General features: G+C 38.1%; 1 protein-coding gene across 1 annotated transcript in view; it reads left to right on the forward strand.

Moving 5' to 3' along the window:
• ADGRB3 (adhesion G protein-coupled receptor B3) overlaps positions 1–18546 on the forward strand; it is a 902542-nt gene that overhangs the window by 872439 nt on the left and 11557 nt on the right. The window contains exon 28 of the mRNA XM_027852945.1: positions 10924–10959. Coding sequence (XP_027708746.1) covers positions 10924–10959 — 36 coding nt within the window. The remainder of the gene's footprint in view (positions 1–10923; positions 10960–18546) is intronic.

Consider the following 18546-nt stretch of genomic DNA (forward strand, 5'->3'; position numbering starts at 1 on the left):
GTCACCTGTACATTTTCCTTTCTATGTCACCATTCATTTTGTTTCTGCGATGCAGTGGAATGCTACTGAATTGCTGTAATTTTACAATTGATGGCTATATATAAAGCAACATAGTGTACATTGCATTTAGATCATAGGATCAGAGATTTAGAGGTGGAAGGGATTGCAGAGGTCATCCAACCCAAAGCCATCACTTTGCAGGTGAGGCAACAGTTTTGGAATGTTTAAGTGACTTGCTCTTATAGGTCATATAGGTACTGAATGCCAGAGTCAAGTTTCAAAATGACAACCGCTGACTTCAAATCAAATGAAACCCTATTTGTAAATTGTTTATCACAGGGACTGGCATATGGAAGCTGTTTAATGCTTATTCCCTTCCTTCCCTCCTCAAATCCAGTGTTCTTTTTACCATATCTTGTGGCTGCTGGCAGTACTCAACATCATACACACATACACACAAACACACACACACACACACACACACACACATACACACATACACTCTTTCCCTCTCTCCCCTTAAGTCTGTTTTCCTAGTGTGGGCTCCCGTATATTTCTACTTTAACACACCCAACATGGGCCAGAAAACATAGAACAGAAAGAATCTCACAAAGTTCACCATTTTCTTTAACCATGTTATGGCTTGCTCTTCCTTCTCCTGCCTAATATTTATCCCCTAGATGGTGAGATTGGGGGAGGGGTGGATGGGAGAGAGCAACTGGCCTCTATGCAGATGTGCTAAATAAAATTAACTCGAAGAAAAATCATTTTGAAATCATTTACTCCCAGACTTCATATCCTGAGAGGTTTAGTTTGGAGTTGCTATTAAAGGCTTTATTTGTGGAAGTGGGGGTTATTGCTCACAATGTAATAGAATCTAAAGACAGGAAAGATCTCTCAGTCATTCTGCCAGTCATTTGTCAGTACAAAATATTCTTTACTATGGAACTTCTAGTATCCTGCCCAGTCTCATTTGCAATGACACATATGATGCAGATGTCCCTTTGGGAAATTATTTAGCAATTGAAAAGACTTAGATGTAGAGAGATATTTTTCTCTGCATGCTCTCCCTAAATTTTTTCTCTAAGTAGTTTCATGCTAAAATGCATTTCCCACTCTTAAGTCATAATAAATGATTCTTTCCTTTTCCCAGTGTTAAGCACACACTTCATTACTTCAAAGGATCATCAGGGTAGGCATTTCCTTCATGATACATAACCATAGATCCTTCATTCCTTAGACAACAATTAGATCTATGGCCAAAAAGGGAAAATTCATCTCCTGGTGGCTAAATATCCCTGGTGCACCCTCTTGAACTTAGGCTGGTCCTGAGACAATAATCTTGCAAATTGCCTCACTCCTCCTGGCTTTCATTTGACCAGTTCTTAATGCTTTCTTTTAATTAAGCTCACTCCATTAATTTCACAAGCTTCTCCAATTTGAGAATGGTGTTCTTGTGTGTAAATGGTGGATCTCTTAGCTTTGTTTGGGTACCATCTTGATCTTTTATTCTCCTTTGTATTTTCTGCGGCATCTGACATTGTAGATAACCCTTTCTTCTTCATATTCTTTTCTCCCTTTGGTTCTGTAATACTGAAAAACTCCTGGTTTTCCTTCTATCACTCTGATTTTTTTTAGTCTACTTTGATGCTTCCTCTTTCCACCCCCTCAGTTCAAGTGTCCTGCACATGTCTATTCTCAACCCTCTTCTCTTCAGTTTCTATATTCGCTGTCCCTTGGAAGCCTCATTTAGTCCCATAGCTTTAATTATTATCTCTAGAAAGATGAGTATCAAATCCATATCTACACCCCCAACATCTCCCCTTAACCACAGACTTCTTAACTTCAACTGTCCAATGGAGAGATCCACCTGGATATCTCACTAGCACCTCAAACTCAACACGCCCCAAACTGAATAATTATCTTTAAAACCTGCCTTTTCTCCAACTTTTCTATACCTGTTGATAGAACCTCTGACCTCACAGTCACTTAAAGCTTGAAAGCATAGCACCAGCTTTAATTCACTCCCTCTTCCCCACCTCTAGTCAAGTTAGTTGTTGAGTACTGTCACTTCTATCTCTACAATATCTCCCTTATCTATTCCCCTTTTTTCTCCTACTTCTATACCTCTCTAGTTCAGGTTCTTAGCATCCCTCCTCTGAACTGTGGCAATAGCCTCACAATAACCTCACAATTAGCCTGGAGTAGCATCTTGTTTCTACAATTCATCCATCACATTGATGCCCAAGCCATCTTCCTAAAGCAAAGATCTGATAATTGTTTTCCTTACCAAAAACCTTTAGTGGTTCCCCATTGCTTACAGGGTAAAATATAAATTCAAGGCCCTCTACAGCCTGGTTTTAACCTGCATACCCAATCTTACTTCACAGTATTTTTCTTCATGTACTCTATCTTCTAGCCACACTGGACTATAAGCATGATGTGGGAAGAGACCATTATTTTTCTTTGTATACCTTAGAATAAGGGATAGTGGTATAGTGGATAGAGTGCCAGGCCTAGAGTCAGGAAGATCTGAGTTCAAATGTGACCTCAGACACTTACAGGCCAAGTGTCCCTGGGCAAGTCACTTAACCCTGTTTGCCTCAGTTTCCTCATCTGTAAAATGATCTGGAGAAAGAAATGGTAAAGCACTCTAGTATCTTTGCCAAGAAAACTTCAAATGGGATCATGAAGAGTTGTACACAACTAAAAAAATGACTGAACAGCAACAAAAACTACTTATCTTAAAATATCTAGCAAAGTGCTATGCACATTGTGATCATGTGAATATTTTTTAGTGAATGAACAAAGAAATGACATATATTGGGGCAGCTAGGTGACACAGTAGATAGAGCTCCAACCTTGGAGTCAGGAAGACCTGAGTTCAAATCTGGTCTCAGACACATAACACTTACTAGCTGTGTTATCATGGGCAAGTCACTTAACCCCGACTGCCTCACCAAAAAGCAAAAAACAAACAAACCAAAAAATGATATATAATTTTGATTATGGCCATTTTTGCCCTCTAGATCTCATTTTCTTATTTCTAGTCTTTGTAACTATCTTTGTAGCATAAAGAATTAAACAATATCTATGAAATGCATAAGGCTAAGAGGGATGCGAGTAAACAGTAATCCATCCATGCCATCAAGATTTCTGATGTTTTTAAGACATTCCAGATTATTCCATGTGCTTCTATAAAAATAGAGTGGAAAAAAATAAACCAAACTAAGCATCCTCCTTGACACTCCTTTAAGTCAAGTGCGGTAGGGAGTGTGATTGTTAGACTCACTGAGTTCTAAGTGTAGCAGGATGTGCCTGGGTGTTATTCTATCACTTTTCTCCCCTCTATCATACCACACTCTAGTCTTTTAAAACTTATGTTACTCCATGCAGTTGGCTTACAACTTTTTCCTATTCTGGCATATTTTCCTTTATACTTCAGGTATTACTGACAAGTAAAAATATGTTTGGGACTTAGGCAAGACTCAGCTCAAGTGCCACCTCCTACTTAGAGCCTTTCCTGATTCCTCCAACTGTTAGTACCTACCTGTCCCTCCATGAAAAAAAAAAAAAAGCTTGAATGTATTTTCTATCTATTTATATATGTGCATGTGGTTTCACTCCAATAGAATGCAAGCTCCTTGAGATCAGGAACTGTTTTATCTTTATATCCCCCAGGATCTAGCACATCATTTGGGACATGGTAGTTACTTAACAAGTGTCGACTGATTGATTGCTTCATGCTTAGAAAGTGCAAATTGTCTCTGATTGATGGGCTTCAACAATTTAACTGGACAATCAGTCAACAAGAATTTATTAAGTGCTTACTATGTGCCAGGCACTGTGCTAACTGCTGGGAATATTAAAAAACATCTCTGTCCTCAAGGGTCTCACATTCTAATGATAATCATAGTGCATAAATAACTAAGTACAACTAGGATCTGCAAAGTACACAGCACTTTCAGAGGGCAAGGTTCTATCTAGTAGCTGGAGTGACTAGACCTGTAGAAGGTGAGGTTTGATCTGACTCAGGAAAGAAGGAAGGGAGGGAAGGAGGGAGGGAGGGAAGGATTGAGGAAGGAAGGGAGATGAAAAAGGAGAGCATTCCAAGTATGGAAGATGAACTAGTGCAAAGACATAGAGAGAAAGGAGATTGAGTGTCGCATGTAAAGGCCAGGATAGCTGTACCATAGAGTACATAAAGAAAGGTGAAGTGTGGAAAGTTAGGAAGGGGCCAGGCTATGATGAGATTTAAATGTAATACAGGGAATTTTATATTGATCCTGGAGGTAATAGGGAGCCACTGGAATTTGTTGAGTCAGGTTGGGGAGCATGGACAGACCTACACTATTCCTTTGGTAGCTGAGGATGGATTGGAATAGGGAGAGGCTCTGGGCAAGGAGACCAACGACCAAGCTATTGCAATAGTACAAGTATGAGGGGATGAGGGAGTGAAGAGGAGACATTTGAGAGATATTGTGAGGTAGAAACAACCGGATTTGGCAACAGATATAATATGTAAGGTAAGTGAGAGCAGAATCCAAGATGACACTGAGATTGACAACCTGGGTAACTAGCAGTATCCTTGACAAGGATAGAGAATTTTTTTTAAATGGAGAGGATTAGGGGAAAAGGTTTTGGACACTTTTGAGTTTGAAACTGTGAAATATGCAGGTCCAGATGTCCAAAAGGCAGTTAATGATGCAGGACTGGAGCTCAGAAAAGTTAATTGGTCTGAATATATAGTTCTGGGAATGATCTGCATAGACAATTGAAACCATAAGAGCTGATCTCACTAAGACAGTTAAGATAGAGGGAAAAGAGAAAAGGACCCAGGATATAGCCTTGTGAAACACCTATGCTTAATGGGAATAACTTGGATAAAGATTTCAGTAAAGGAGATTGAGGAGTGGTCAGACAGATAGGAGGAGATTACAGGAGAGGGCCCGTGTCACAGAAACCTAGAGAGGAAAGAGTATCCAGAAGAAAGTGATCAACAGTGGCAATTGTTCCAGAGAGGACAAGAAGGAAGATAATTGAGAAAAGGTCATTTGATTTGGCAATTAAGAGATCTCTGATAACTTTGGAGAGTGCAATTTCCCTTGAATGACAAAGTCAGAAGCCATATTGCAAAAGATTTAGTAGAGTGAATGTAATGTACCTAATATAGATGGCTTTTTCAAAGAAGTTAGCTGAGAATGGGAGAAATAAAGGGTAGCTATCAGGGATGGTCAGATCATGTAAAGGGTATTTTTTTAAGAATAAGATGACATGGACACTTTATTTGTGGGCAGTAGTGAAAGGGAGAAAATAGAAGCTTAGAGAGAGAACCAGATGATAGTGGGAGCAGACTGCTAGAGCAGACTGGAGGTGTATATGTAGAAGAATTAGCTTTGGCAAGGAGAAGGCCACCTCTTCAAGTAAGACTGTGGTGAAAGAGGAGAGAGAAGTGGAATATATCTGACTGATGTGAGATGAAAAGGGGGAGTTATCAATGAATGGCTTCAATTTTTTTCACCGAAATATGAGACAAGGTAATTGGCTGAGAAGGTGGGGGAATGGGATGCCATGGGAAACTTAAGGAAAGCAAGAAGGGTTGAGAGTCTAGGTGAGATGAGATAACAAACTTCTGCAGTAAACCCAAAAGATCATGGTTTTGCAATTTTCATTAGCTCTGTTCATCAGCACAGGCCTAGAAACAAGGATTCCAGGATTAGTTTGGCAAGTCAAGATCAATAATAGGATGACTGGGCAAGGGATTCATGAGTAGAGGATAATGTATAGTTGAACTGTATAAGGTATAAAGAAAGACAGAATGATAAAACATGATCAGATAAAGGAATTTCAGAATTCATCAATATGGAAGTAGGACACTTACAAGTGATAGCAAGATCATCTGAAATGGAATGGAGGATTAGGATATGGGAACTGAATAGTTTGAGGAACTGAGGAATATGGTTAGGTATCTGAGTCAACACGAATTTGTATGTTGAAGTGCCCTGGTAGGGGGACAGGAATTGGGGTAGAAAGAAAGACTGTGACCCTGAAACTGAACTGATTGAGGTAAGAAGGAAAATGTCCTGTGGGGAGATAGATAATGTAGATAATAGCTACCAGGATCTAAACTGAGAAATATTTGGCTTGTGTGACCCTTCAAGGAGGAGAAGTTGCAATGTGACCAGTGAGTCTAGGAGTATGAGAGAAAGTGTAGTCAGGGATATAAAGGGCTACCACAAATAAAGTGTTACTGAGAAGGAGTGAGAAAGAGTGAGAAAGGAAAGGATTTTAGGTGAATAAAAATGTATTAACTATAGAAGAGGCATTCCAGAAGACACAGTAAAAGGGGTGACACTATCTAGAGTGGGACACTAGGGGAGTGGGATCAAGGTATATGAATAAGGGAATAGTGATTTGGGATGGAGAATGGGTTTTGTACAGAGGCACCAGATGGATTCAGAATCATTGGGATAGAAATTATAAGGGAGTAGGAATATGCTTACCATCGAATGAGTCTATGCAGAGTATTGATGGTTAGAGAGAGGTAACCCCTGCTAGTGGTAGGTGATGATATATCCAACTTCACAGCAGGAAGGATAACAAAGATATGACCCAGGGAATCCAGGAGGTAGCATTTTGAGGGGAATCAGTACTAGAGAAGGCCTGAGGGTGAAGATGGAAGCTCTTATTAAGTAGTTGCTTTGTGTCAGTTATTGTTCTAGGCAAAGTGATTCTCATGCAAAGCACTAATATCTGTGAGGATCCTGAGAAGCCTTAAATACAGAGTGGTGCTTAAGCTGACCCTGGTAGAAAAAGGTAGAGATAAGTAAAGAGAGAATTCCAGGCATATGCAAAGACTAGGTATATACGGTTGGACATAAGAGATTGTGTTTGAGGAACAGCAGATAACTTATTTTAGATGGAATGTAAAGTACAGGAAGAAAAGTAGTGTGATATTAGTCTGGAAAGACAGGTTGGATCCACATTGTGAAATGCTTTAAATGCCAAACAGAAGATGTCTCGTATACTAGATGTAATAGGAGCCACTGAAGCTTCTGGAACAGACCTGTGCTTTTAGAAATAATCAGTTTTGTCATAAAACTTTATTACTGGTCAGTAACCACCCACTTCCTTTTACCCTACACCTATCTTAAGGGGCATTTCTAGGCTTTGACTCAGAAATTTGATTTACCATCTGGGTTTTATGTTTGATTCAATTAACTTTGACTGAATTATCCAAATTGATTTTTAGATCAAGTGCTCTCTTACCTGGTGGCTCTCCAAGGGTATTTGGTAGCACCACATCCCCTTTTTTTCTCATTTTCCCAGGGTTCTCAACAGGGAGGAATGTATAGCATGGTTTGCCCACAGGCTTTATAGGCAACACTGCTTCTAAGCCTGGTTTTGACTTCCCCATTCCTCTTCTCCCCAGTGATTTCAAAGCATTAGGGAAAGAAGGTAGAATCTTCTCACAAAGAGCCTGAGTGCCCCTTGGTCTCCATTGTGTCAAATCAACTAGTGAGTGATGCACCTTCCCAAAATCTGTGCAAAGTAGTCATGCTGTGTAGGCAGTTTATCACCCCTCAACTTGCAGTCCTCCCTTTCCCATCCCCAGTCATCCATACTTAGGATTCTTTTATTAAAATCTGTTTGTTCCATTTGTACTTTCTTAAGTCCTACTTCCTTCTCCCTTTTCTGCTCTCTCCTTATGTGAAAATTAAATTTTAATGAAATCAAATATAGATGGATACTCCTGCAAATAAACCTCGAATTTTTCTCTCCAATATTTCATATTGACATAGGTGACATCTGCTGACAGAAGCAGAATTTATGTGTAGTATTCCTCTTAGGTGAAGCTGCCTTTTGCAAATAACAGATGGAGCCATTAGCAGCCTCTCCCATCTCTTAGCCAGCACAGCTTAGTTTTCAGAAGCTGACAGGGCAGCAATATGGCTTTGATGACCTGTGGCCACAGAAGGACTCCTGGATGCCTGCCACACAAGAGCCCCTTGCTTACAGATGTCTAAACTTTACTTTTTTCCCCTCCAAATCTTAGACTGTCTAATTTTGGAACCCAAAGGCAAAGTTCACAACTAATGTGCTGAGATGCTTTGCTGAAACATGAACGTTTGGAGCTTGGGCTCTGCTGTATTAAAAAAATGAACGGTATTTAACACACACTTACAGAATGGCCTGCTAAATCATAATACCAAGAAGGCTGAATGGTCCAAGAACAGAACTGCAATACTGGCATTTATATGAACATCTTGCAGTGAAGTAAGGTGCAGGATAGCAGACACAGGTTTCTACTACACACTTAAAGCAACCAAAGGAGGTAGGGGTGGGGAAAGGGATGGTATTAATACCATTTTGCAGACCTCTCTCCATCCATAGTCATATTACTAGTGCTACTGGAAAGGAGTATTGGAGACAAGATATAAAATGGTTTTAAAATGCTTCATTCTCAGAAGGAAAAAAAAGATTCTTTGTGGGCCTTCTCACAAATTTCAATCCAAGTGAGACATTAGGTCTGGAGCAGTTCATTAAAATGAGTTTATTTCAGTACTTTTGTTTCATTTTATTTATTTTTTAAGAAAGAGATTTCTGGTATCTAGATTTCTATCTACTGAAATGTCCTTTGGTGTATTTTTCCCTGGAGGGCTGACTCATTTTAGTGAGGTTTTCAGTTTTGTATTAAGGTATAATATTTGTATCTTATTGCATTCTAGTTATAGCTTCCTCAGTCTTCTTTCGCAATAAGCTACATTTTATTGTGGTACTCTATATTTATCCTAATGCTCAATAACTAGAACTATTTCTCTCATTTTTCTTTGATGTTAGTATTTGGCTGTTATGTTTATTGAAGTGAGGCATATAAACATCAGAGAAGTGAATATGAGAAAAGAAGGAATAGAAAGGGAAGAAAAGATGAAGCAGAAAAAATTTGCCCAAAGGTTTACAAGTTGCTTTTACTCTGATTTGAAGTTATAATTGCCTAAACAGTCTGATTTTGTCTTGAAAATCTTTTTTAAAAATCACTAAGTTGTCAAAAGAATAAATTTTCTAACCTAGAAAATTGCTATGTTAGTGTCTCAGGATTTTGAAAGGCCTATTCCACATTTACCAACCATAAGCCCATTTAGCTGGGCAGCTAGGTAGCACAGCGATAGAGTACCAGGCCTGGAGTCAGGAAGACCTGAGTTCAAGTGTGGCCTCAAACACTTGCTAGCTGTGTGACCTTGGCAAATTACTTAACCCTGTTTCTTCATCTATAAAATGAGCTGGAGAAGGAAGTGAAAACCACTCCAGTGTCTTTGCCAAGAAAATCCTAAATAGGGTTACGAAGAGTCAGATACAACTGAAATGTCTGAACGAACCCATTTAGACCCCTCTCCTTCCATTGCTATCTATCATCACTTTGCTAAGAAAGCCCCAGAGGCAATGTGGTATAGTGAAAAGGGTACCAGACTTGGAATCAGGAATTCACCCTCTAGTTCTAATGTATTAGATCTCTGGCTGTGGGCAAGTCATTGAACTTCCCTGAGGCTCAGTTTCCTAATCTGTAAAATGGGGACAATACATAAGCTGGAAAGGACCTTCCAGGTCATTTAGTCCAACCTCATCATTTTACAGATGAGGAAACTGAGGCCCAGAGAGCTACATTGTGACCTGCCCAAAGTCATATGTGACTTAGGTAGTAAGTGGCTGACCAGCTGGAGATAGAAATCAGCTCCCCTGATTCTAAATCCAGCACTTTCCGCTATAACACACTAATAAACATGCCTTTCAGGGTTCTTGATGTGATATGCATTAAGTACTTTGCAAACCTTAATATGCTACCCAAATATCAGTTGGTATTATTCTGTTGTTAATTGTTGTTACCCCTCCTATCTTATTCTCTTCATCTTTTTTTTTTTTTTAAATGGAGTTCTGCTCAATATGGCCTTGGGACAAATCGCTGCCCTGATAGTACATCTTATATAGTTTGTGCTCTGGTAACTCTAGCCTGGTAGGGTAGAATAACTTGCTTTCTGTAGTTGAATAAAAGTATTAGGCTGAGCCTTTATACACTCACTGAAAATATTCTTGGTACAATTCCAGTATCAATAATTAAATGTATTCCAGATTTATGTTGCATCTGATTTCTTTTATTTCAGGAACACAAATTGATTTAAAAAAAAAAGTTCTCAGAAATTGTGTTAAAAAGCTAAGACCACAAAGATTAAATAACTTAGAATAAGATATTTTCATCCAATTTGTTCTAGATATGTAGCATGGTCTAAACTTTTATCAAATTGGAAAGAATCTTTTTCTTCCCAAGGGCCAGCAATTAGAATTTTCTCACATAATGGATTATTAAGCAATGTGATCTGATAGCCGTATTTAGGGGAGATTGCAAAATCTTTGCCTCTGAAGCTTGTACAGATAGGCAGGTTTAGAATGATTCCCACGAAAGCTTCAGGTTTTCACTAAACTTTCCAGAATTCTTATTCTCTGTGTTTGTCTTCACTGTTTCAGGAATATCCATTAACATTCTTTCAAGATTGAGTAGTAGAAAGATGAATTTAAATGATGAAAAAAAATCTGACTGTTACTTCTAGAGCTAGATACAAGCAAAGATGACACTTATTTAGAATACAAATGAATTTTTAGCATAAAAATGCATACTTCCGTAAATCATAGTAACTGTAGGAGGGAGGCATTTTTATTGAGATTTTCCCAAAAATAATTATCAAAGTATGTGACAGGTTTCTAGAAATTATTTTAAATCATAACATGCATGGGTTCTTTTGTGAAAAGAAATATTCCTAACACCAAATTTCAATTAGGAAAGAAAACTGGAGCGTCTTTATTGAAATTAATGAAATTACTTGCATGGCTAACCCTAATTTTATTGAATTCATTTTTTTTAATGCCTAACAGAGAAGAAAATCACGATATTCGGACCTTGACTTTGAAGTAAGTTTGCATGAATTATTTTGTATTGTAAGTTATTTAACTATAAAAACAATACCTAAGCTTAACATTCTGTATAGATAGAAAACTTAATTTTCTAATAACATCAAGCAAAACCCAAAAATATTTAAGGATAATTCACACTATATAATTGGTAGTTAACAAAATTATTTGTTGTTTAAAATGCACGAAGAATATTCTGAAATGAAATTTTCCAGGACGAGAGCAAATCTATCTGCTGACAAAACAAGATCATGTGAAGATAGAGAAAACATACTAAAAAATTTTAATGAATGGACACAGCAGGAAGGGAGTGGGGGATGATGGGGGCTATTGAAAGGGAGTATTAGTCAAATAATTTACTTCTAGAGGACTGTCCAGGAAAAGGGAGCCTTACTAATTTTTCACCCTATCCCCCACTTTTAGCAATAAAAATGGCTCACATTTGTATAGCACTTTAAGGTTTGCAAAGCAAGTTCTTCATTATTGGGAAGGTAGTGCAAATGTCAAAATTTCCATTTTATAGATAAGGAAACCCAGGCTCAGAGAGGGGAAATAACCCACTATCCAGAGGATAGTAAGTGGCAGAACTAAGTTTTGACCACAGGTCTTCTGACTCCATTTCTTCCTTTCTGCCCTGACATGTGCGGGTGTTCTCTAAACACATCCCATTAAAGTGTTGTTGAGCTTTCCCTTCCCCTCCCCTTTTTCTAAAACTGACATATTATGCCATACTGCATTTTGTTGAGAGAAGTTTTTATCTTTGACACAGTCACCAATGTCTCCCTTTATTTCCATCATTTATGTTTTCCCTTACACACCTAGGTTCCTTTTTCCTAAGGCTAACTGATTGCCCAGAGTGCTCCTGTGTTTAAAAAAAAAATCCATTTCCAAAGATATAAACAAGATAAACATTTTCATTCTCTAATTTGTCCCAAAATGATATTGGCAATGGAATATAGATGTTGGAAATTACTGCCAGTGTACTATTTGAGCAGCTTCTGTTAAGTACCAAATTAACGATTTTTAGGGTTTTATTTATGCATCTAATTGGATAAGATTATTTCCTATTGACATAATTGAGGATAATCTGTTACACATTTTTCTAAGCATATTTGGACTTCTGTAACAATTGCTTAGAACTCAATAAACCTAGGGACAGTTTCCAAACTTCTCAGGAGAGAAGTTCTTCCAAACAGAGCTAAATGAAACTTTCTGTTTGAATCAAATCACTAACTTGGATATGAATATAAAAGTCCATTTTACAAAGCACATTATATGCCTGAGGTTTGACTTGCTTGTTGTTTTTCAGGATTACTAGTGGCTAAGCACTTTTCTCCCCCTAAACAGTGTCTAAGGAAAAATAGACCATCTTCTCAGACTAAATGATTCAAAGCAGTAATAGACAATCTGTCACAAATATGACAACTCCATGGCTATCTAATTCAACCACTTCATTTTTTGCAGATGAGGAAACTGAGATCTAGAGAGGACAAGTGGTTTCTCCAAGGTCATGCAGGTGGCAAATGTCAGAGATGAAATATTACACAGGAATAGGGGCTAGACCTGTGATTTCGTTAGAATAGAGGTCTCTGAGATGAGGAAACAATCTCTCTCAATCTAGGTAGGCATCTTCTTAGCAACATAAAGTCTTAGACAGTAGGAGTTGTCTAGAGCATTTGACAGGTTAATTATTTCCCCAGGGTCACATAACCAGTATGTGTCAGACAAAGGATTTGAACCTAGGTCTTTCTGACTTCGAGGTCAGCTCTCTACTCACTGATGCAGGCATCAGAAAATGATACAATAGAATTCATACATACCCTTAGAACTGTGGGTGGCAAACTGTGAATTTTTAGCCTATAACAACAGAGCATAGCTTCAAATAGAGAAATATTAAGAACTCTCCATTTTTATAAATGTTTTTGTTCATTTTCTGTAGCAGATATTTCCAAAAAGAGCAGGAACCATGTTTTTTAAATGTCATATGTTATCCACTCCTAAAATGTGCAACTTTGTTTTCTGGAATAAAATGGGGTCTTTTGTTCATCCAAACTAGAGAAGATAAGGAAAGGGGCAAATTAACCCGATATAACCCAGAAGTAAAAAATCAACAGGCATTTATTAAGCACTTACTCTGTGCCAGGCATTTAATAATAAAACTAATTATAAAATCAAATTACTGTGCAACCAACCTAAATTATATAATCACAAAGCATTTTAAAAAGACTCTTGAATCATGCTGTGGCATTCAAGGCATTGGGAATTCCATTCTCTTTTAGAATGTTCTCTATGGCAACTGGTACCAAGATACAGTAAACTGATGCTTCTTCCCAGGCCTCAGAGGAATATTTTTACATCCTAATTTATAGATGCAAATCATCCTTTCATCAATACATTTCTAGTTGACCAACACACATTATGCATCAGAAACCAGGACACTTTGTTCAGCTGGATAATTGTTGGGTTTGTTATGCGATTGCTATATTGTGTTGAGATTCATGAAAACCTAAATAGTGCTACTTGTGTGCTTGAGGGAAAGAGCTAGTTTTCCCTTCGTAAACAGTTGCCTGTTACATAAGACAGCCTCATCTGAAAGTGGCATTTATCTGAGGATGTAACACTGAGGAGGGAATACGGGCTTTGTTTTATTTTCATGAACTAATTATTGCCAAATCTAAAACGATCTATGTATGTGTTTTTTTATTATTACTATGTGAAATCTGGGACCTTCCTAAATGACCATTCAACAAGATACATACAATGTGTTCCCTTCTCCCTCTAACACAGATTACTTGGATTTGTTTGCCTCAAGATCCCTGACACCCACACAACTTTTCTGTGCTCACACCCTGACTTCTGCCTGTTCCCACTCAAATAGTTCTAATTAGGAGAGCTTGCTTTGCCTCTGGGTCTCTTGAACACATCCCCCTTTCATGCCTCTACAGTTTATAACAGATATACTAATAATATCCAGTCATCTGTGGTATCCAAAAACCCCTTTATGGGAGTTTGCATTAATGTAATGCATTAACTAAAGCTCTGTCAAATAAGGCAGTCTCCTTTAAGACAGCCCTGTATTCCTGGAATAAATAGAGCAAACACTGAAAGGACCTCTGTACCCTCTTGCACACACATCAACTCTACAAACATATTCAGACCCAATTGTGTTTTCCTGAGATCCTTTAACACTACCTTTTCTCCCACCTGTAAACAAACCAGTTGTCCACTATCAAAAGCATATAGAGAAAGAAATGAGGGGAAAATCCATTTTTGATTCTGACTATCAAACCAGTGTTAAGGAACTGGTTTCACTATCAAAATTAAAGTAGTAGTTTTCTCCCCAAATTGCCTGACCTTGTAGCTCTTGGGGGTTTCTGAAAGAAAATCACAGAATTTTGCCATTTCATCTAATAAGTCCTGGTAAGTCAACTATCCTATGTTTCTCTACCTTCTCCATACTCATTTAGTACTCCAGGAATGTATGATTTGATCAGTGTAGTCAAATGAAATAATATCATTTAAAGGTCCAATTAGATGACATACATAAAATGCTTTATAAACCTTGGAGCTCTTTACATGTTGACATAATTATTATCATCATTATTAGCCCCAGGATATTGTGATAATAATATATTATATATTATATTATAATCATATTATAATTACACACAATTATATATGATTATGTATCATATCACAATATAATATATAATATGATAATATATAATACTAATAATAGCATAGGCTTTTAACCTTGGGATCTCTGAATTTTTTTTTTAAATCTCGATAACTTATATTTCAGTATACTTGGTTTCCTTTGTAACTTTACACATTAAAAAAAATATTCATAGGCTTCACTAGGTCACCAAAAGGGTCCATGACACAAAAAAGGTTAAGAAGTGTTGATATAGGGCTTTAAGGTTTGCAAACCACTTAAATATGTGTTGTCATTTGAACCTCACAACAATCGTGTAAGGTAGGTTTTATATGGAAAGCAAGGTACAGAGAGGCCAAGTGATTTGCCCAGAGTCACAGAGATGGATAGAGAGCCCACCAGCTAAGGACACCTGAATTCAAATCCTGCCTCCTGGTACATACTCTGGCAAATCACTTACCCTCTCAGGACTCTAAACAAATTTCTAAGACTCTAAAGTTGAAAACAAAGTCCCAGCTGTATTTGTTAAGTGTGTTTCTTCATTCAAGAGTTCCTTACACCAATGAAATTACTTGTTCCATCCCTATCCCTTTGTTGCTATTGGGTACAACATTCACCATTGTAGGTTGCAAACCCCTAGCCACCAACTCCTTGGAAGATGGCCCTTGTCAGTTGCTGTGGATAAAAATAATTCATCACTCGGTAAGCAGCCCATTAGTAATGAGCATCTAAGAACCAGACTCTCAACCAGTCCTCACATGACAGTTGCACAGCATAGTTTTGGACTCATAACTGAAGCCTTTCCAGCTCCCTGAGACCTATCAGAGTTTGGACTTTGCTACACTGCTTTTGAGAGCCCAGTGTCATCATCTCAATGCCACAATGAAGCAGCCCATGAAGGCTTGAGAATCCTCTCCATATTACCAAGACAATTTTATACCTGTAACAGTAAACAATTACAGTATGTGATAATAAAAAAGATAAGATAGACAGCTTATTAAATTTCTTTAGATCCTTTGTCAGTTTGCTTTTAGGCTTTGAAATTGTAATTTAGAGACAGGAAAGATAGCCACTAGCAAATTATGCAACTTTTCACAGTTCCTCAGAATCAGTCTCATGTCTAGATGTGGATTGGAAGTAAGAGAAGTTACATCTCAAATATTAACCCCCATTCCTTTCATACCCATATCTTCCTTTACTCCCTTAATTTAGGCTGTGACATCTGAACAAAGCTGTTTATAATAGCCCGCTATGAAGAGATAACTCAATGCAAAAAAGTGAAGAAGAAAAAAAAAAATCAGTCTTGCATCACTGAGGAGTGAAGGGAGGGAAATAAGCATTTGTGAAGTGGCTTAATGTGCCAGACACTGTGGTCAGCATTTTACAGATATTATATCTCATTTGATCCTCATAACAATCCTGGGAGGTAGGTGTTATTACTATTCCCATTATACAGATGAAGAAACTGAGGCAAACAGAGGTTACATGACTTGCCCAGATTCACACAGCTGGTGTCTGAGGTCAGGTTTGAACGCAGGTCTTTCTGACTCCAGAACTGGCACTCCATCCTCTACACCACCTAGCTTTGTAAAAATGCAGAAAACAGCAAGGATGAGGAAGTGACTTCCTGAAGTCGAATTATTTCTAACCCTTCACAGATAGGTTGCTCTCTTTCTCACTCTGAAATATTCCTGGGGCTAGAGATTCCAAAATTCTCCTCAGTAATAATGTCTGAAGACAAGGTTCTTAGGAACCTCAGCTATCTAGAGACCCCAAGAAGTTAGCAGGGGAGGGAAGCTCTTGAATATTAAGGAATTGAATTTGCACCAAGACTGGTCTCAGGCCCTGTACCAGAAAATTAGATGTAAGATACATGATAAGTGCATTAGAGTCCTGAAACAATAATACTCCTATTCAGAAATAGGAGTGGGAAAAGTTTCTCATAGAAAATGGGAAGTTTAGCTGGGACTTGAAGGAAACCAGGGAGGGCAGGATACAGAGATAGGGAAGGAGAGAATTCCAGGCATAGGAGGTAGCTAGTGAAAATGCCCAAATTCAGGAGATGGGATGTCTTGTGAGAAGAAAAACAATAAAGCCACTGTCACTAGGTGATGAGGTACTCACAAGGAGGCACAAAGTATGAAAAAACTAGAAAGGTAGGATGGGGCCAGGTTATGAGGGGCTTTAAAACACCAAACAGAGGATTTTACTTTTGATTCTGGAGAAGAGAGGGAGCAACTGGAGTTTATTAAATAACAGGGTTATGTGGTCAACCCTGAACTTTAGAAAGATCATTCTGAAAACTTAAGTGGAAAAGGATCGTTTCAAAAAAGTTGAGAGAGATGGGGGAGGGAGGGATGAGGAGAGAGAGAAGTAAATAATACCCCTCTACTTTAGCCCCAGTGTCAATAAAGAACCAAAATAACCAGAAAAGCAGACTAAGGATAAGGAAAATCCACATGAGAACTTGTAATTAGATTGAGAAAAACCATCCAAAGCATGAGTAATGCAAATAAATAAACAGCAAAGGGAAACCCTTGCTGTTTGTGAAACCTACAATCATTATAGCCAAAGCTAGGGCAAAATCTCTTTTTTCAGGGGTGCTCCTTGGCTAGTAGCTCTCTCTGGCATGATCATCCATGACTACAGGCAATTTCTTCTCAACTAGTAATTTTTAACCAATTGGATCTGTTGTCCTTGTGACAGGCTTAGGAGACTTACTTGAACATAGCATCCTGAATCCAGAATGGAAACAACTCTAGATATCATCAAGTCAAGCTCCCTAATTGTACAAATGGGGAAAATGAAGCTTAAAGAAACTGATGATTCACCTAAGATCCCAAATGCAGTAAGGGGTGGAGCTGGGATAAGAATTTAGGTAATGTGATTCACTCATTAGCCCTGAATGTGGTGAAACAAGCTACCAAGGTTCAATATGATGGCAAGATTGAGTGGTCTAACAGATAACTCTCCAAATCACTTTAATTGACAAGCATTTGTTTTATCTTTTAAAAAAAAATCATCTATCCCTCTCATACCACTCCTTCCCATTGAACAAATAAAAAAGTCAAACATAAAACACAAAGACCTCAATACATGCCTACATAGTCCTGAAAATCAAATTCCCACACTGGCCATATCCAAACAAAGTATGTCTCTTTCTATATTTTAAATTCATCACCATTCTGTCAGTACATATGGCATATTTCCTCTTCCTTCTTTTGTACTCATGGTTTATCATTGCTCAATGAGCATTTGTTAAGAGTCTACTAGGTGCTGAGTATCCAAAGAGAAAAAAGAAAAGAAAACAATCCGTGGCCTCAAAGATCATTCTACTTGGGGGATAATTACATTGATGAAAATCTGAGCTGGGGGCGGGGGGAGAGCACTAATATCTGAAGTGTTCAGGAAAAGCTTCCCAAAGGAGATGGCACGCGAGGAGCCCAGCTTTCAATAATGCTAGTAATTCTAAAAAGCAAGGGTAAAGTAGGGAGTGATTTCTAGGAATGAGGGACAGCCTGTGGAAAGGTAAAGAGGTTAAAACCAAGTTTGAGGAGCAGGAAATAGGCCAGTGTGGCTGGAATATAAAGTGGAATGATGCTCAGTAAACTCAGAAAGATAAGCAGGAGCCACAATATAAAGGATTTAAAGTGTCAAGCTAAGGAGTTTGTATTTTATACTGGAGGCAATTGAGAGATGCTGAAGATTATCGTACAGGAGAATGACATAGTCAATTTCATGCTCTAGCAAGATCCTTTTAGCAGTTGAATGGAAAAAATATAGAGAGCAAAAATACAGAAAGTGGAATGTCCAATTAGAAGGCTGGTGCAATTGCACAGGGAAGAGACAATAAGGGCCTAAACTAAGTTGATGGCTATGTGAGTGTCTCCCCAAATAGAATATAAGCTTTGTGAAGGCAGGAACCATTTTTG

Source organism: Vombatus ursinus, unplaced genomic scaffold, assembly GCF_900497805.2.
Source record: "Vombatus ursinus unplaced genomic scaffold, bare-nosed wombat genome assembly UNPS02009835.1, whole genome shotgun sequence".
NCBI classification, from domain to species: domain Eukaryota; kingdom Metazoa; phylum Chordata; class Mammalia; order Diprotodontia; family Vombatidae; genus Vombatus; species Vombatus ursinus.